Source organism: Saccopteryx leptura, chromosome 3, assembly GCF_036850995.1.
Source record: "Saccopteryx leptura isolate mSacLep1 chromosome 3, mSacLep1_pri_phased_curated, whole genome shotgun sequence".
In the NCBI taxonomy this organism is placed as follows: Eukaryota; Metazoa; Chordata; class Mammalia; order Chiroptera; family Emballonuridae; genus Saccopteryx; species Saccopteryx leptura.
The window spans coordinates 315826636-315847321 of NC_089505.1; the positions used below are offsets into that span (position 1 = coordinate 315826636).

The window sequence follows — 20686 nt, forward strand, 5'->3', positions numbered from 1 at the left end:
AAAGTCCTCTTTGAAGAGGTGACATTGGAGTTGAGAGCTGAAGGCAGGTGGAAACTTGCAGACCCGGAGGGAGCTGAGCAGGAGCCTGCAGCAGGTGTGAAGACCCGGGGGCAGAAGTGTCTCCTGGAATTGAGAGGTCAGTGTAGCTGCAGCTGAGTGACAGAGGCTTGAAACGAAGCTGGGAAGATGGGCAGAGGCCAAATCACAAATGCTCTGCAGGACATTGAAAGGAGTTGGGTTTGCTCAGTACAAAGGGAAGCCACCGACTGGGTTTTGGTAGGAACGGCATGATCAAAAATACATTTTTGAAAGATCACTCCATATAAAGGGGTTTCATCAGTCCCCACACCTTATTCCTTCCTCTAAGTTAGCTTGATTGTCAACATTCACTAGAGAGGAAAAGTTTCAGATAGGGTTCAAGTGCCCAATCCCAGAGCTGACCTAGCCCACTCTCAGTCCTTATGCTGGGCCATGCTGCTCATGGGTAGGGACAGTGTGCTTGACCTACTTCCTTCATCACCCCCTGCCCCACAAGCCGTGGGGGAGCATTGACTGTATCTATCTCACCTAAGGTCACTCTGGTCAATGAAATGCTCTATTAGCCAGAGAGTATCATGTCCATTTTCCTAAGTCCTTGCTTTACAAATCCACACAACTACATGTTTTGGTACCTACATTCTATGCCATGCATTCATTTCACCAAATAAGACTTTGCACTCAAAGGCTCTTCCCCTCACTCAGTTGCGGCCACCTCAAGTCTGCTACTTCTGCGGCTTCCAGTGAGGCCACGCTCTGCGTCCGCCCAGGGCTGCGCGACACCTGTTCCCTGTCAGGCGCAGGGCTTGGTGCTGAGAGCACTAGATGAACACAGCACATCAAAGGAAAATGTCTCATGTACTTGAAAAGTTTGAAACTACAGTCTAAAATTAGCTGCTTCTTACGGAACATAGTCAAAAAATAGAAACAGCCAGTGAACACTAGCTCCACCTATGAAACTGAGTCATAAGCTTGACAATGCCCCTCTCCTTTCAATATGTCACATTAGGTTTTAGTTTAAATCTGCAGTATACCATCTAGTCCAACAAATTGACAGGATTCTGGGCCTGAACAAAATAGAAATCTACCAAAAATAAGGCTCTGTTGTAGTAAATGACTAGTGTGTCACATTTCAAAATGGTAACCCTGATGGTCTCAGAAGGACGCTGAATTTTTTCCCAATGATAACACAACTACAAATAGTGTCTTACTATACAAGCAGCTTCTGCACATCACACATGGTGCTAGACATTTTATATATATACCTACTAATCATCGCAATAACCCTACCAAGCAAGATTTTGGACCCATTTTCTAGGCAGTCCCTGGGCAGAAAGTTTAAATGACTTGCCCACAGTAAGGAGAGGCTGGCCGTGGCAGGTTAAGGACCCAGACCTCTCACTTTCCAAAGTTTATAGTTGTACTTTATCCTGATGTTGATCAAATTTTTACATCGTTAGAACTACAACTTCTTGTTAAGTCCAGTGAAATTCTATGCCAGCTCTTTCATATTAGACAGGCAAGAAGAGTCAAGCTACCCTGGTTTAAATGAGGCTGTGGGTAGGAGGCTGCCGCTTTCACCCCCACCCCCAGTGGCCATGGAGCCCGTCTGAGGAACGGGGCTTGCAGAATGGTTAGAAAGCCTCGCTCAGTCCCATGTGCTCCCATCTGTGTAAGTGTCTCACCTGGTCGTGTGGAGCCTGCAACAGGCCTGCCCAGCCACAAGCCACACCAGAATTGAAGGACACAAGACACAACACTGGTCAGATTCTGGAATAATTTATTGAATTTTGAGTTCTATAATTTAAAGAGGAACTTGGAGAGATTTCAGAAGAAAAAGTCAGAAAAGTGACCGAAATGATGCTAGGTGAAATAAATAGGTCAGACAGAGAAAGACAAACAGCATACGATTTCACTTATATGGGGAATCATAAAGACAAAGTAAAAGAAGAAGCAAAACAGAACAAATCATAGAGACAGAGAACAAATCGATGGTTGCCAGATGTGTGAGAAAGGTGCAGGGATTAAGAATTACAAATTGCCAGTTATAAAAATAGTCACGAGATGGAAAGTTCAGCATAGGGAGTGGAGTCAATACCACTGTAATGACTGTGTGTGGTGCCGAGTGGGTGCTAGCATTATTGGGGTGAGCACTTTGTAAGGCAAGTGTCTAATCACTTTGTTGTACACCTGAAACTAATTTAATATTTTATGTGAACTATAACTGAAAAATAAAAGTTTAAAGAATGTAAGTGATTGAATGGTGAAGGGCAGAGGTAGTAGCTGAGAAGGAAGAATTTGACATTTCTAAGTCTGAAAAAACAGAGACTTAGGCACATTCAAGCCCGTGATGGGCATTAAACGTAGGACAATAGTGACGGGTGCTCCATTTTCTCTGGCTCCAGAACAAGAAAAGTGATGCAATTTCAAACCAGAGGAATTTCATCTGAACAGAGGGCATTACTCAACTCTTGAATTGTTTGGGTAAACAATTTCTTTCATAGAGAAATTTGAAAGCAGGAAAGAATGGTTTATAAACAAGTCTGTAGGAGATTTCTAAGGTATCTTCAACCTCTGTGCCTCCATAAGGTGTCAAGGGAAACATCAGAGGACTTCTAATGTGCCAGTAATATCATACTGAGAGTTCTCAGACGGCACAAAGGTCCATAGGCACTGAGGGCAGGCGGATCTGTGTTCAAACTCAGGATTTCCCACTTCTTTTTATTATTATTATTCATTGAGAGGAGAGGAGGCAGAGACAAACTCCCACATGTGCCCCTACCAGAATCCTCCCAGAAAGCCCACTAGGGGGCAGTGCTTTGCCCATCTGGAGCATTGCTCCATTGCTCAGCAACCAAACTCTTCTTAGCACCTGAGACAAAGGCCATGGAGCCATTCTCAGCACCCAGGGCCAACTGACACCAATCAAGCCATGATTGCAGGAGGGGAAGAGACAGAGAGAGAGAAGTGAGAGGGGGTGGGGTGGAGAAGCAGATGGGTGCCCTGACCAGAAATTGAACCCGGGACATTCACACACCTGGCCGATGCTCTACTACTGAGCTAACAGTCCAGGGCCAAGGTTTCCCACTTCTTAACTGCATGTCTTTATATAAGTTGTTCAGCTGTTTTAAGTCTCAGTTTACTCATGTATTAAATAGAGAAGATAATAGGACCTACATCATAGGGTTTCCATGAGGGTAAAATAATTAACTCTCTATAAGCTGCATGATTTGGGATCCTTAACACAGGAAACACTTAATAAATACCAGCAATTTTATTTATTTATTTATTTATTTATTTATTTATTTATTTATTTATTATTAACTTTATTTTAATGTTAGTAGTGGGTATGCAAAGAACTAGAAAAAATTTGTACATTTAGCTGGCTCATATTTTCAATTTGTCTGTAAGGCAGCTTTAAAGTACAGAAAAATTTTAAGTGACATTAAAATGAGAAAAATTTGTTTCAGGATACATTCTTTTATAAAGATAAGCAATGATCTAGATATTTTAACAACTCATCTACACAGGTTTCTTAATTGAAATGATCTTTATGAGTCATTAGTTGGAAGACACTAGGAATAGTCTGAGATTTAAAAATACATTATTATGAAGGCTAGGGCTTCGTGGCTGAAGCAGTTTTACACGCTATTTAAGGTCATTTTGGATTGGGCTGTTAAGTAAAGCTTACAGATATCTAGTTTTTCCATAGACATGAGTCTAAATTATTACATTGAAAGCAATGTATAACTTTAAAGCAATTGAAACTAGTTTCATTTTACCACATAGACCAGAATTTATATTCCCAAAATGAGAGTTGCATTCAAAGTAGTCACCTTGGGAGGCTACAAACTTATTTTATTGTTGCTCCCTGAGTTCAAAAGATTCTTGAAACTCCTCTTTTAGCACTGCAGTCAGGAAAAGTTTATGAGCCACTTTAGAAAGTCAATCTTGTTACATTGTTTTCACACCTTATTCTTTTCCCCAAGCATCACTCAGATATAACCCACAGACTTGGCTTCCAGGGACTATTAGCTGTTTCCAAAAATCAAATTCACCATCAAAAGACAAAGAGTTGTCTGAGGATATGTGAAACAGTGTCCCACAGGCTCTGAAGAGAACTCCAGTAGGGAGGTTCTCAAACATTCCAAGTAAAAGCAGCGTTATTGAAAGAACCTTCCACCTTCTTGAAGTGCCGACCTGGGGGGACAACATTTGGGTGAATATGTTCTAGTTTGTTAAATGACAATCATCAGATTGATGACTTTAAGGTCACACACCAGATAAGAAAGTCTGTTTCTACTTTCTGCCAAAATTTATAGAAGACAATGGAAGCTGTTTTTGTTGTTGTTTTAATGTATAGTATAGGACAGTATTGAATTAAATTACAAAAGTTTTCTGTTGCCATGACCAGTTGTAAAGAATCACAATGCTCAGTTCAGTTAAGAGGTAATAAATTCAAAACAAAGACATTATTTTTTTTTTACAGGATGAAGTAACTTATAGAATTTATGCCATGGAGAAAAATACTGAATCTGAGTTTGAAAATGGGATGAACCATTTTATAACAGTTAACATAAAATTTCCAGCTCTGTAAACCCAGACTGTGATTTAAAGATAATAAAATCTCATGCTTCAGGGTATAAGTTAATCACCTGCAAGGCCCAGAAAGAATCTTCTGTCCAGAAGTAACAATGTACAGTTGGCTGGTGCATAAATTTTGTTTAATTTCCAGTGCATCAAGTATTGGTCAGTGCTGAAAACAAGAATCAAATCAGACGGACGATTAATCTGCTTTGCTTCAGGAACTTCTATATTGTTGCTTCCACTGAATTTTATGTCTTGTGTTTATACTTTGCTATTTTAAATAACAATTACTTTGTCCATTTTTTTCATTTTTATAGCACTTATCATCCCGGAATGGGGCACTTATACATTCTGCACTACTGTCTTCATTATACAAAGTAAATGGGATCAAAACTGTCTTGGACACTCAACAACTTGGCTAATAAGAAGTGTCTTGAGGTTTATAGAGTGGTCTCTCTTAGGGAATTCTACTGAGAAGACCCAAAGGCCTCTTTTGCCACACATTCGTTCTCACTTTGCTTCTAGAAAACATCTTTCAGAATCAGGGGTCCAAAAGCAAATAGGAACTTATTCAGAAACCAAGAGCAAGAACACAGTTTTTGCAAAAAATGTCTTATTTAATAGGGTTGACTTTTAGTTGTGTATACCATAGTGAAATTACATTTATGAGGTTACCTACACAAAGCGCAAGCCACTAAAATAAAAGTGGTTAATGTGTTCAAAAATAGAAATAAATTTAAATTATTTCATCTGTAAGAGAAAATAGTTCTCACTTATAAAGGGTAGATGTAGAGATCTTCATATGCAATATAATTAATTTGCAAAATTGTAATTTAATTGGGAAAGAAAATGACAGTGAGAGTATATTAAATTTATAATTTCTTCATATTCCCATTTAATCAGATTATGAATTCATGGCACTTTGCTATAGCAAATGAATTTATGCTTCCTATCTTCCAAAATAAAAATCTAGCTCTGTAATTAATAGATGGTCTGTTGTGTTAGTCTGGTTACGAATTAATCAGAAATGAAGCTAAAAGTGGTTTTTTTCCCTGTCTGATTGAGTAGACCTTTATATAAATATGGAAATTCTCAAAATATGAGTGGAGCACAGTAAGCTTCCCTGCTTCCTTAATCCACCCAAGATCCAGTGGGTGGGGACCTGGCCAAAGGGCGGAACTAAGGGTAATTTTCCACCACTTCTGGAAGGATATGGTTTTTGCTGAGAGCAAAGAAAAAATGTGGAATATCAATCTGATATTTGGTAGGTTTTCAAAGATTTCAGATCTGCCCTTTCAGAAGGAATGGCATGATTTGTCAAGAGTCTCAGCAAGAGCAACAGTGATTGTGTGGAATAGTGTTCAAGAAGAGCCATTCAGTCATTCAACAAACATGTATATAGTCTCTGTTACTTGGCATCGTGCCAGATGCATGGGATACAGAGATTCAAGTCACTATCATAAAAAACATCTTTCCCTTGATGATGGAGGGCTTCATTTTAAAGAGAGAATAGAGGGAGAGAACCCCTATTGAGGTGTACAGTCGGTCACAAAGCTAGACACATTATTTATCTTGTCACATTAAATATTCCGGAAAGTAAGGAGGAATCATGCAACTTCCCCAAATTCTCCCTTTGCGCTACAAATTATGTTTTGAATGTTGTCTAAATCATTACTTTTATAAACCTATTCAGTTTGTTTTTCCATATTCCTTCCAGTGATTAAAAGTTACTGCTATTTCAGAATAAGTTTAGCATTACTGATCTTTACATGCTTTAGTCTGGAGAAGATACATGACAAAGAAATGGCTAAAGAGACAAAATGTTTTGTGTTTATCTTGAGAAAAGAGACTTCATGAGGGTGGCAATAAAATATCTCAAATTAGATTGCAGTGTTTCGATGTGTCTGGAAGTCCATATTTCTATCACTGCCTTTATCCTAGTATCTATATGGTGAGCCACATGCTGTTATTAAAAAGTGAAATTCACTGTTTATTTGGAATTCAGCATAATGGAAAACTATTAACATGTCCATGCCTTAGCTCTTCTAGTAATTGGGAAGTTACTAACTTTCTAAATCCTTCAAGAAACTGTCACTATCCTTAGCCTAGAATACAAAATTCACTATGCAGATTGGATTCCAGGAAACCTGAAACAATGATTATTTTAATATTATACCCAGATATATACAATTTCACTATGCATTTTGAGGCAATAAAAATTAGTGTATTTTAAATATGACCAAATTGAAATATATGTTCTTTTTGCCATTCTATTAATATATATGTGTGTGATTTATTAATTCTTCTGCACCAATATTTCTCATTGAAGACTACTGCCAGGAAATGACCTATTGAGCAAAGATTTTTGTGGCTCTCACTTGTAGATTCACAATTCACGTTAGCATACTGAAGGCTCTGAGAGTCCTGCTGGGTAGGTATCCACTTCATTTTATGTAGCCCGGTGCTGTTTCCACACATATTTTATCATGGAACCTTGTTTTTTTTAAGATATTTATTTTTCCGCAGACCCCTTTCAATATCATTTGGAAACTGTGTGTGTCAGGGGTGAAGCGAGTGCTGTACTATGACCTGCCCGTCAGGACTGGCGACCCACCCATGAAGCCAGCCCTGCGGCTTGCTGAGTGTCTATACTCACTAGGATTAGTCACTTCTCATGCAAGTGTAGCATAAGTATATTTCCTTAAGTTTCTTTAATTTAAACAAATATATTTATTTAATTACATTGTTATAATTCTTGCGATGATTATCTAATTACATCTGAACCATATGGCATATGTATTTCATACAATTGGTTCACCTACACATAGGTGCATATGCAAGTTCAGGCTACATATTTACTGATAGATAGATACCATATCCCTAGATAATGAGGCAATTACTGGCTATGTAAGTAAAAACAAAGCAATTTTACAATTACAAATATTTTGTAGTTTTGAGAATATGGCAAATGTGAGGGATTTTTCTTCTGTTAAGATGCACTAACAAGTATTAAATATTATAGCTCTCTGCTCATTGTGCAATCATTTCTTTCCTTAATGATGGCGATGTGGTGACTAAATAGGAAATTAGCCCTTCTGCAGTAAGTGACACAGAGGGAAAGCAAACACAATGAAAACACTTTCCCGATGACTTAAACACACAGACACACAGTAAACACTCAACCATCTTGGCATGTATGGAGTGATTTTTTAGGCATATTATGCAGTACATGTTATTCTGATGTAATACTAGTCACTGTTTACACGGCCTGAATTAACCTGATGGGCCTTTTCTTTGAATTGTTCACTACTCTGAGCATCAACAAGATTTTTTTTGTAAATGAAAGAAAATAAAAAGACTTAATTTTTTTTTAATGGAAAGCTCTTTTTAGGTACTATATTTAATAATGCATCTTTGGTCTAAGGCCTTCCCCTGAAAATTTCTGCATGCAGTCTTTGACATTTTTTTCTTAACGTTACTTTAGACAATAGGTAGTCTGAATGTCCATTCCTGCTGTGGAAGGCTGCATCAATGTTGACACCGAGAAAAGTAATAAGAGGATTCTTTGGAGGGGCTTGAACTTTTGGGTACACCTTACTATACACTCAGCATGGAGATTTCAGTCTCATAGTACCTCAATTTCCATGGTTTGCCGTATTTTTTACAGATGTTGGTTGTATTCTTTCTGAATAAAGAGTCTGTGGGGTAGTCATCCATTTCGCCAGCCCACCCTCTTCGAGTCGTCACACACAAGCAGCACTGTTCTTACTGTGCTTTTCATGTAGTTTTCCTACATTATTGGGAGGGAAAATGAATTGTGCTGTGAGCAATGTTGTAGGCTGATATGATGATCCCAGGCTGAGTTTCATGTCACCATGTGTGACGAGCCAGTCTGCCTGACGTGCCGGTCAGCTGAGGGAGCTGCACGGAGTGGTGGAACTCAGAAAGACCCTGCATGGCTGGGAGGAACAAGGAACTCATTCTGACTTATAAACTGAATAAGCATGACACCCAGGTTGCAGAATAAGGGCACATATGCATCCTTAAGACCCTGTTTTGACAAAGTGACCTTTTCTCCAGAAGGACATTTCAGCATTTTCTTTCTCCAGTCGGTTTCACCTTTCACCATTTGTTCTATTAGCCTCTTCCTCCCAGCAAGAGTAGGAGGGAGGTTCATACCCAAAAAGAAATGCCTCAGGGTTAATTCTTTATTCTTTGTGACTTCCACTGATATGCCTCATTTTTAAGCCAATTAAAAGATTATTATGGCCATATGAAAGTATGAAAAAAATTAGGGCAAAATTATATTCATTTATGATGGAGTCTAAAATTTCTAAGAGAGATTATTTTTATCCAGTTCATTAGGGAGGACAATTCATCACCAACTTCTTTAAAAATCAAGATGAGTTCTATGGTTACTTTGAAAATATATTGATATTAATGTGGTTTTATATGACTTCAGAAAGGTATTTTAGATATCCTTTGTGCTTCCATATCCATTTTCATCAACCAGCTTTGATTTCTTTGTGCAAATATCTAGACTAAGGCTCTTTGAGAATACAAAAAATAAAAAATAAACATATAATCAATAGAAGAACTCCAACACTGAATTACTTTCAAAGTGAGCTCCACATGTATTTCCTATTAGGACAATGATGGCATCCGTGCCACTTGATCTTTTTATTTGGATGATGAGAAAAGCCACCAAGTTAGGCCTTAGAGATAGACAAAGAAAAAAATGTCATCATAGGTTGTTTTAGATTTTATAAAAGAGATAGAGGAAGCTCAGTCTTACATAAGTCACCTTACAAACAGTGGTGGCAGAGTCCTTAGATAAGGGAGTCAAGAGTAGTTAGTAATGGGTGTTGATTCGCATGGAAGTTAACCTGCAAACTCACGGAGCATCTTGTCAATAAGAATCAACACTGTGTGTATCAGTCTCTTAACTCTGCTCTTATTTGTTTCGCCAACAGAGCTACAGTGAACCTGTTGATGTTAAGACCTCTCAACCTCCTCAGCTGATCAATTCAAAGCCGTCAGTGTTCCAGGGGCCCAGTCAGACCCACTCGGCTCTGTACTTAAGTTCCCACTATCACCAACAACCGGGAATGAATCCTCACCTAACTGCCATGCACCCCAGTCTCCCCAGGAGCATAGCCCCCAAGCCGAACAACCAAATGCCAGTGACTGTCTCCATAGCAAACATGGCCGTGTCCCCCCCGCCTCCCCTCCAGATCAGTCCACCTCTTCACCAGCATCTCAGCATGCAGCAGCACCAGCCGCTCACCATGCAGCAGCCCCTTGGCAACCAGCTCCCCATGCAGGTTCAGTCTGCCTTACATTCTCCCACCATGCAGCAGGTACGTGCTCACTGTGGGACTCCTCTTCAGACGTCCTCGGGAGTCTGTCCATCCAGTGAAGGAGAACGATATGTGTTTCCCGTTCTTCTATTTAAATGGAGAGAGAATTGAAGATATTTAATAAATATCTGCTTCCTGAAAAATGTAATTTGTGGGTGGAGAGTTTAGGCAGCATTACACAACCACAACAATTGAGAGCTGCTTCTTTTCAGGAAATCACTGGTGTCCTTCTAGTGGGCTCTATTTGCTTCACCTTTCTAATCATCCTTGTTTTCTGCTTGAGTAAAGTACATTTGTTATTTTCAGGTGCCAACTGTGACTAAAATCTCTTTGGGATTGAGAACTCTATAAATTTATTTTTAAATATTGTTTAGATATGAGACATGAGGATTGGTAAAAACTGTCCAGTCCAATAAATGCTGCAAAATGGAACCGGGACCACTGTTTCTGGTCAGAAGTAGCAATGGTTACAACCTTAACGGTCCTAAGAAATGAAGATTTTTATCCAGAGTTTCATTTTACAATGGATACCTTGCTTCTGCATTCATTAGAGAACAAAGGGGGTTTGGAAACCTCCCTTCCCACTCTCCAATTATTGAAACCATTTGTGTGCAACCTTAGCTCAACTTTTCTTTGAAACTCAGTTTTCCTTTTGGATTTCAGTTTTATTTTAAAATTCGAAAATGAGAAACAACTGGTACAAACTAAACTGAGCATAAAAGATTTTAAAATCCTAAAGACTTGCTTCTTTAAAAAAAATAGATCAATGTAAAACCTACAAATAATGTCAAATTTTCTCACTTTTATAGTCCAATTATTTTATTGTTTCCAGAGCTATAATTAAATAATACAAGCATAACCTTCCTATAGGATTGATATCTAGGCCTCTGTGGAATTGAGTCTATGGTTGAACTAGGGTGGGTTGGCGAGGTAGCAGAATAAATAGCCTCAAATTCATTTCTGTTATTATAGTTATAGACAGGTTTTCTGAGAGCTGACAACAGTACACCTTAATACTATATTACCTTAGTTATACTTAATTTCAGAAATTTAGGGACAACTAGCATGATCTTCATTTCACAAGTAAGGAAACTCAGGCTTGGGAGAATTGCGCAATGTCCTCTTAAGTCATAGCTGGAATTCACCCTGGTCCATGGATTCCTAAATGCTAGACCTGCTGCCTCTCAGTCTTAATCATTCCTGTAAACTACTACTAATTTTATATTAGAAAATCTGTGTCTCATAGGAATTTAGAGAGTCTGTAACCTAATTAGTTCTAAGATTAACAGGGTATGAAGAGTATAACAAAGGTCTTCACTGGTCTCTAAACCAAGAATATCAATAAAGCTCTGACAGTTTAGCTACATTCAAAAAACTAGCTGTTGCCTCACTAGGGAAGAAGAGTCAGGGAAAGCCGACTTCCACCATCTTGCCTTGGCCACAGCAGTCTTTGTGATCAAGTGATGCTCAGTAGGGTCAAATTTTCACTTTTTCCATCAGACATCACTCACAATAAAAGGAGTACTTTTAGGTGCCCTCGCATTTCAATGAACCATTAGTGTTTGTGTGAAGAATTAATAGTCTGAGTGATACAACCTTCGCTGTACAGGTTGACTCCTGCCTAAGGCGATTTGCCTCTGGCTCAGGCCCATTTTCTCTCTCAGTGCTATAATGTCGGGCTCTTTCTTGTGGGAGGAAAGGAATGGAAGTCACTGTTGAGGATAGAGCTCTGTCCAGAAAGGACAACTTTTCTCTAATTATCCCATCAAAGATGGTTCCTTTTTAATACAAACCCCTTCAATGAGCCATCATAATCCTGAATAGTTGTCAATATTTCATAATTAGATAAGGCCACGTGGGAAAACTCAAGAGATCTATCTTTCCATGGAGAATCTGCCTTGAATAGGAAAAAAATAGAACAAGTTACCTTGGCGAGGTTATTCATCAATCTTTAAGTCAGTTCTATTAGTGTATCTCAAAGAGTATTCTTACCAAGATGGTAGGACTTGATTTCGATTAACATTAATAATAGAAGACCAAAAAAAATGGCTAGAACCCCACATGGAGACTGAAAGACTGCAGTAACTAAAATCACTTTTGACAATGCCTTGACCATGGTAGATAGTCAATGAAATAATGTTGAGTGAACAAATGAGAGAATTTTTTTAAATAAATAGTAGAACTGTTTAAATATTAGATGAAAATTTAGAGTTATTTGTAGAATCTTAATTCCCTAGAAGTTTTTAAAACTTTTATCATTCCAAAAATATTAATCAAACCCTTAACATGTGCCAGACACTGTCTAGGCTTGGAAATGAATTGGTCAATAAGAACAGGTAATGAGACCTCTGCCCCCATGGAGCTCACATAAGATAAACAGTGAAATTATTAAGGTCTCATGGAAAAATATTAAAACAGGAAAACAAAGTGCAAGGGTGCATACAGGGATGTCTTTAACTGGAACAAATATGTAAGGCCCCAGCAAGGGCTGGCAGAGGCACCTGAAGAGTGAGAAGAGGAGGCAGCCTTTAGTACTGGAAGATGGGACAGGTGAGGGGAATGCCAGGAGAGCAGCAGTGAAGAAAAGAGGCTCCGGACTGGGAGGACCAGGCTGGGGAGGAGTGTGGCTGGTCCAGGACACAGAAAGGAGGCCAGTGGGGAGCCCAGTGAATAAAGGGAGAGTGATGGGAGACGAGGTCACATTCATGGGAAGGTAATTGGAGTACAATTCTCCACGTTAAAGGACTGGCAGCCTCAACAAATCAGTAATCCTAAAATCAGGATCAAAGAGTACATCACCTCTAATGTCACTCAACTAATTACAAACATGACAGGGTGTAGGAGTCAATGTCGAAGTCGTCAAAGCTCCTCCTTAGCCTGTGGTACCAAAGCCAGGTTGTGGATGAAATCACACCTGTCTGAGATATCATCTAAACCACCTTTATCCTGAAGATGCTTGCTTTCTGGGTGGAGGGGCCATGATCACATATTCAAACACCAGACAATAAGAAAAAGTTAATGGCTACTGTATTTTTTAAATTAGTTTCATATTTCAGTATTACTTTAACTATTTTATTATCCTTTTGAAAATGAATGTATCAACCCTGGCTAGTTGGCTCAGCGGTAGAGCATTGGCCTGTCATGTGTATGTCCTGGGTTCAATTTTTAGTCAGGGCACACAGAAGAAGCGCCCATCTGCTTCTCTACCCTTCCCCCTCTCACTTCTCTCTCTTTCTCTCCCCTCCTCCTACAGCCATGGCTCGATTGGAGCAAGTTGGCCTCAGGAGCTGAAGATAGCTCCATGTCCTCTGCCTCAGTCTTTCAGAAGCACTCCTTGCTGAACAAAGGAGCAATACCCCAGATGGGCAGAGCATCGCCCCCTAGTGGGCTTTCCGGGTGGATCCCAGTTGGGGCACATGCAAGAATCTTACTCTCTGCATCCCCTTCTCTCGCTGAATAAAAAAAGAAAAGAAAAAAAAAAGAAAATGAATGTATCCTATAAAAATGATTGTATATCCCATCAGGAATAATAGTTTCATTTTTTTCTAGAATAATATTTTATATACTAAACCCACAGATGAGCTTTTTTTGGTTCAGTTTTTTTCCTTTTTGTCTGTTCACTATATTGTCGAATGAGGTCAAGGGAAAAAAAATCATTAATATCTGTCAACTTCCTTTATAACCTTAAGAAAATAATCTTTGTGTGATATCACACGGACAGATTTTCAATTTCCTTGTGTAATAAACAGCTTCTTTAGGATTTGGGTGTAATTTAAAGGTTTAAAAAAAAAACATTGAGATTGATGAATAAATCAGTTGTAAGACAAAAACATTGATGCCTGTTGAAAATACCTCTCCAGACAGGCAGGAAATGAAATTAGTTCCCAGTAAAGTGTGGATATGAGGATCACTGTTTGGTTGGGCTGCCGGCTTTTCAGGACTTGCTGTGGTGGCGCAACAAAACTGCTAGGGCTACAGAAATCTAATTAAAGAGCAAATGTCCCTTCTGACATCAAATTAATCTTTATCATGTTTCCTATTTTTATTTCAATCTGGCACCAGAAAATGAAATTTAAAATTCCAGGCATGCTACAAAACAGTTGGTGGTTTTTCTCTTGAGCATTAAAATGCAAAATATTCAGTCTTGTTTAATTAGACTGCGAAGCCAACATTTTTCAAAAATTTAGATCATCACTGTTGTTTCATATTTACATCAATAATAAAAATGGACTTAGCTCTACGTTTGACCTCAGCATCACTGTTTATAACATTCAGAGAATGTTTCATTTTCTAAATTGAAAGCAAGTAAAACAATGTTACCTTCAGGTTTTGTCTCTATTTTTCTTGGTCCTTTGTTGTTTTAAGATTAGTGATCTTAAATGTAAGCGTTGAAGTTAGCTGAATTTTAAATCTTTGAACTTTGAAGATAGCACATAATTTTGGTTTTATAAACTGAAAGTACCCACTTAATCTTAAACTGATAGCTTAAAAATTAATGTTCACCTGATATTCTCTGTCCAACCTTGAGGAACTATTTTACTGGATGGAAAAAAAGCAACAGTGGTTTCTGTTGTTGATTGGGTGGAATTGGGTATAGGTGGTTTGGTTTGTACTTATTTATTTATTGCTTTTTCATATGTTTCCATACTTTAAACTAACTCGAGGTATTTTTCAATGACTCTGTTTTTGAGCATTGTTTACTTTTAGGTTAAATTTTGTCAATTTTGCAAAAATATAATATGGAGAATTATACATTAAAAAAATAGGAAAGCCTGGCATTTACACTTATACTCCCTGTGCCTCTCCAACAATAACTTTGAATAGTCTGTATTAAACTTTACTTATTGGAAAGCATGACTTATTGAGTCACTACAGTGGCCTACTCCCTGAGAATATCCAGTAAGCAAGGCAGACAGTCTCAAGTCCTTATGGCCAACCTTTAGGACAGGGGCTAAAATGAAAGTCAATACGAGACACCTCACTCCAGGAATGCTTTCCTGCTATTTGTCCTGCATCACACTGGACACTAAATGAAAGGGTCAAGAAAGCTGGACAATAAGCTCCATAGAGACAGTATTATAAGACCATGTGGAAATGAATAGACTTCCCTGAAGCTAGTGGGTTCTTTGCATGACAGATAGACCATGGTCTGGAGAAACAGAGGAAATCAGCTTAGAAAAGACCACAGAACCAAACATCCAGTTAACACCTCTCACTTTTCACCTTGCTATTTTGTAAAATGTTTATAGCTTGAGCTGCAAGTGGTGTCTACACAAACAAACGTATTTCCCATAAACCAGTTGTTAATTTAGGAAACATTCTATTCCTTTGAGTCCATGTGGGGTCAAATAACCAGGCTGGCTGAATACTTTTCAATGATTTGTTTCTAATTATTCAAAGTTTTGTGTTTTATCCACAGCTTTGGTGGGAGTTAGTGCAGACATTGGTTTGAAGTCTTTGTCATTTGTGTGGAAAATAAATTAGTATCTTAAAGCCAAGACCAAGAATTGAGAACATTAATAATAGGTGTCTTTGCATAAAAGGTGACACTGAATGCCCAAGGAACATTCATACATAAATAAAAGTCCAAGGAAATATCCTTAATTAAAAATCAATCCTCTGATCATTCTGCTGAGGGTTTTAAAGAAAAGAAATAAAGTAAAATCTCTACAATATTATGCCTTTAAAAGCTCCCTGAATGTAAATGGAGAATGGTTCATGTTTAAATATCTTGATTTTTCAGTTGTTAAAAACCATGTATAAAATCGGCTACAGAAAGAGACAACCACAAGATTAATTAAGTTGCCTTTTTGGTCATTTTCAGCAAAGCTTGCTTATGCTGCTCTTAAATTTACTAGATACGCTAAAAATAAATCACAGTTTATAATGCTTTTTGTTTACCAGATATCCATATATACTTCCTAGATTCTGTTCTTGAATTTTTAATAGCTTTGCAAGGATTCAACATCAACACTTCATGTTACCAGTATATTAACAGAATCTTCCTGAAGTCTGGTTATTATTTGCCAGTTAATAACCTTTTCAATTAAAAATTATTTACTCTGTATTATGCTTTTCCTTCTCTGTGCTTTCCAATGGCAAGTTGTTTTGAATCGTCTTCCCTATATTGTCCAACAACTGTTAAAAAGGCTTTGGTTGAAATTTTTTAGCTGAGAAAAAAGTACCAATAAAAGAAGAAGCAGATGGTCCCTTTGTGACTGAATGAAGAAAAAGGGTTTTGAGAACAATATGTGAATAGGTGTAGTCTAATAAAACACTCAGCCACCTGCTGCCTGAATCCTTCAAAAAAGATTCTGTTGCATATTCTGCAGAATTAACTATTAATGTATCCTTAAGTTTGATAGAAAACAAACTTTGAGGGGTTTCGGTCCTTTCCCTTTGTTTAAATGGAATTGGTTTCTCTATGTTTTAAATTGTTTCTTAATTCAGTTTATCTGCCCAAGAGTATAATAAAAGATTTTCTAACAAATGGTTAAATGAAGGAAAGGTAAGAAGAATGGGGCTGTAGACACTTCTTTTCTACCTTTGTTTTAAGTTTCCTGCACCTATTCCCATAAGCTTGCTCTTGCAGAGACGCAAGCAAGAAGGCAGAAATGTGTTTGTAAACAATGGATAAATATTTAGGTGCATTTCTTCTTTAAAAGGCACTTTGATGCTTATTTGTGAACTATTTTCCCTTTCAGGGATTTACTCTTCCACCCGACTATCAGACTATAATCAATCCTACATCTACTGCTGCACAAGTGGTCACCCAAGCAATGGAGTATGTGCGTTCTGGGTGCAGAAATCCTCCCGCCCAGCCGGTGGACTGGAATAACGACTACTGCAGTAGTGGGTAAGCGTCCCGTCATCGCCACCCGGTGGTAGACAGCTCTCATAGCATGCTAATCGTGCTCGGCTCCCTAATCTCTGGAAAGATCCGTCTGTTCTTGCTGCTTTCTACAAGATTATATGGAATGGTTCCACGTTCGTGAAAGCAGAAGATGCCCTCCAGAAATTTTTAAGTAGTTTTATAGCCGTTCAGAGAATAAATGCCTTTAGATCCCTGTTCTCTTTAGATGTAGGTTAACTAGTAATGAACTTTCCCAGGGCAGAACTTCCTCATTCTTCAAGCTGTAGCAGATTTACATAGTCACCTGTAGCTTCTATGTTCACCAAGACATTCTTTGTCTGTTTTCTCTTCACACAGGGGCATGCAGAGGGACAAAGCACTGTACCTTACCTGAAAGTCTGAACACCTCTTCTTTCCACTGAGGAATTCAGGGAAGTCTTTTCACCATGGATTGCTTTGTACAGTCAAGGCAGTTCACCATTTTATTAGAAGATACGAGTTGCTAAGCACTTAGGACCATTTGAGCTTGTGGGTCACCCACTCTGGAAGAAATAGTCATGCTTCTTTATTATTTTTTTAATCCTTTATGGACATTGTTTTTCTTCTTCCCTGAGGGAAATTTGGACCATTCAGATTTTATGTTGGTTTTTGCTGTGAAGTGCTGCGCTATAGTAACTGCCTTAGCAACTGTAGATGTCTTGGATAAAAGTCCTGGATTTTCCATTGGTTTTCATAATGGGTGTTTATATGAAACTACTAAAGACTTTTTAAATGGCTTGATGTAGCAGTCATAGCAAGTTTGTAAATAGCATCTATGTCACACTCTCCTAGAGTATAAAATGTGAATGTTTTTGTAGCTAAATTGTAATTTGAAACTGGCTCATTCCAGTTTATTGATTTCACAATAGGGGTTAAATTGGCAAACATTCATATTTTTACTTCATTTTTAAAACAACTAATAGTTCTATATTTTCAAAATATTTGAAAAAAAAGTATTCCCAAATAATTTTAATTTAAAAACAAATTGGCTTTGTCTCATTGATCAGACAAAAAGAAACTAGTATTAAGGGACGCGCAAACACATTTATTTTGTACTAAAGAAAAATTGCTTTTTGTATCACTTTTTGTGTAATGTTTAGTAAATGTCATTTAAGTCCTTTTATGTATAAAACTGCCAAATGCTTACTTGGTATTTTATTAGATGCAGAAACAGATTGGAAACAGCTAAATTATAACCTTTACATATGGCTCTGTATTATTGTTTCTTCATACTGTGTCTGTATTTAATCTTTTTTTATGAAACTTGTTGCGCCTATTTATGAAATAATAAATATAGGTGTTTGTAAGTAAATTTGTTAGTATTTGAAAGAGGTTTCTTTAATGTTTTAACTTTTGCTGGCAAAAAAAAAATTCACGCTTGGTGTGAATACTTTATTATTTAGTTTTTACAGTGACAAAATAAAGCCAAATTTACTTTTCATTTAGCAGCAAATTAAAGTAACTAATCCTTATTTTTACATTATGTTGGTTGATGCAGATGAAAAACTATAATATTTAAGAACTTTCTTTCTTCATACAGTATAACAGAGAAATTGCCCTCAAAGTCACACAAGCTCCAAGACTAAACACAGTTCTTGATCTGAAAAAGGGTTGCTTCTTGGTTCTCAGCTGGCTTTAGTCAATTCTGTAAACTCCCTTCCTCAAAAAAAAAAAAAAAAAGTAATGATGATAAAAATTAAAGTCAAACCAAGTGAAGTGTCTCAAGCTGTATGCTTTTCACAAAATCCAGAGAACGTTTAGGAATTGAACCAGGGGTAGGAGGAAGGGAAGGGGAAGCATATGGTCAAGAATCCATCTAAAGATGAAAGGTGAGTAACCAGAACTGCGAAAAAGAAAGGGAAAGCGCCCAAATTTGAAAGCTGTTGATAGAAATAGAGATTCCTTCTGTCTTTTGTGCCTCTACAAGCTACTTCTCTTTCAAGAATTCCTGGGTCTTCCAAGAGAATTCTGAAGGTACTGGAGATTTGCTAGGGAACCAAAAGCATTGAGAATATGGCTGAAGGTTTGCATAGCTTTTCTATCAGAAAGAACTAGCAAATTACTCCCTTACAGGAAATTGTATTTTTAAAAGCTAGTCTGGTTGGAAATCAAGAGAATGGCTGATATCTCTTTCATGAACTGTGTGAAATAAACTTAGCAATTTACTAAATACAAGTATATGCATTGTGTAATCCAGTCAGAATTAAAAAGACAAAAGGTATGCTTGCTTTGGAATGATTTTAGGTATTGTACAACCTTGAATCACTTGAGCATGTAATAACTAATAAATAATGCAGATCCAATGTGATTATTAAAATGACTGTAGCTGAGAGCTCTAATTTTCTTGTCTTGAAAACTGTATAAGAACTCATGTGATTAAGTTCACAGTTTATTGTTTATCTGTTTAGTATTTCAAAAATATACCAGCACTACTAATTACCTAATGTCTTTTATTTATTATATTATGATAAAGTAGAATTTTCTCTTGCATTAAGTCTAAACTGAGAAGGTAATTACTGGGATGAGAACAGCAAGCTTTGACTTTGACAGGCAGTTTGTACAGGAAAGTACAATGTTGTTTACAGCTTTTCTAGAACAGGTGTGCAACCAGGGTAGAGAGAGTGCTCAAACTCGATACCAAAAACAGTACATAACAAATGTAAATAAAAGAAAATACATCATAAATAAAAACTCTTGCCATGTGTGACCGCATTGTATTTGGACATCCACCAGTCTGTACAGGACGGATCCAATCAGATGAGAAATCCCAAATAAACTGGCTGGCAGAAGTGATCAGGCACAGTAAGGATTAATGGGTTGTATAGCCACAGGCATTCTTTTCTGAAACACTGAGAATGCCCTCTTCTCAACTTGATCTCTAGTATGGTGAGATCTTGCCTAGGAATCCTCCATCTTTAGAAAAGAAGCCAGCATCCTGCCGTGGCATAGTACCTTGTATCTTAAAATTCAAAAGAAGAGTAATGAGGTGCCCTGCTATCGGACTCTGAGGATTCCTGCACCTCAGAGTCATTCTGGGAAATTCGGCAACAATATTGAATGTAACAAATCTTTACCATCTCACCAAATCAAAATTATAACTAATTCAAAAAGAAGAAAGAAAAGTATGTATGATGGTGGGTAAGAAAGAGAGAAAGAGAAGACTGAGTTGTGTCTCTACCATACACAAGAAAGAATAATCCAAAATCCCAATGCCCATTCACATGTGAATGAGTTGACAATGGAAAATTAATTCAATAATGACTTCCAGGTAATCAAGGCAGTGAACAGCTAAGGATAAAAATTGGCCTCTGACTGTTTTTACCTTGTTTACCTTAAAGGGAAAAAGCCCCATCTGAATGGGACACAGGCAATTTAGCAAAACTTGTAACTACAAAGAACAGTATGTCCCAACTGAGACTCATTAGTAAGAAACATTTTAAATTTAAAAATTAAAATAAGCACATCAATGCCAATTTTCTTTTTCCATGGATTTCTTGCCTTTTGCAAAACTGTTGTCCCACTTGTTTGAAAGGTAATTAGATAGAGACATATGAAATTGCTAATATTTGATCCTTGTACCTATAAAAATGATAAAATCCTAAGAGAAAATACTGAAAGAAATACTCAGCTATGTTTGCTGACAAGGTGCCCCTCTTCAAATCAGTCCCAGGCATCTAACATTAAATCAAACAAAGAATATTTTAAATTACCAGATTCCATTAAATCCCAATAAACATCCTTATTTCTTTGTTATAGCAAAAATTTTTATGTGGAAATTTATAATAAGTAGGTCATCTGCTTAAAACATGAA

General features: G+C 37.5%; 1 protein-coding gene across 2 annotated transcripts in view; it reads left to right on the top strand.

The window, feature by feature from the left end:
* TOX (thymocyte selection associated high mobility group box) overlaps positions 1 to 18576 on the top strand; it is a 308505-nt gene extending 289929 nt beyond the window's left edge. For both annotated transcript variants that reach the window (XM_066379004.1, XM_066379005.1), the window contains exons 7-9: positions 9597 to 9983; positions 16688 to 16839; positions 17194 to 18576. In XM_066379004.1, the coding sequence (XP_066235101.1) occupies positions 9597 to 9983; positions 16688 to 16839; positions 17194 to 17230 (576 nt within the window). In that variant the 3' untranslated portion in view covers positions 17231 to 18576. The remainder of the gene's footprint in view (positions 1 to 9596; positions 9984 to 16687; positions 16840 to 17193) is intronic.
* Positions 18577 to 20686: the final 2110 nt, after the last annotated feature.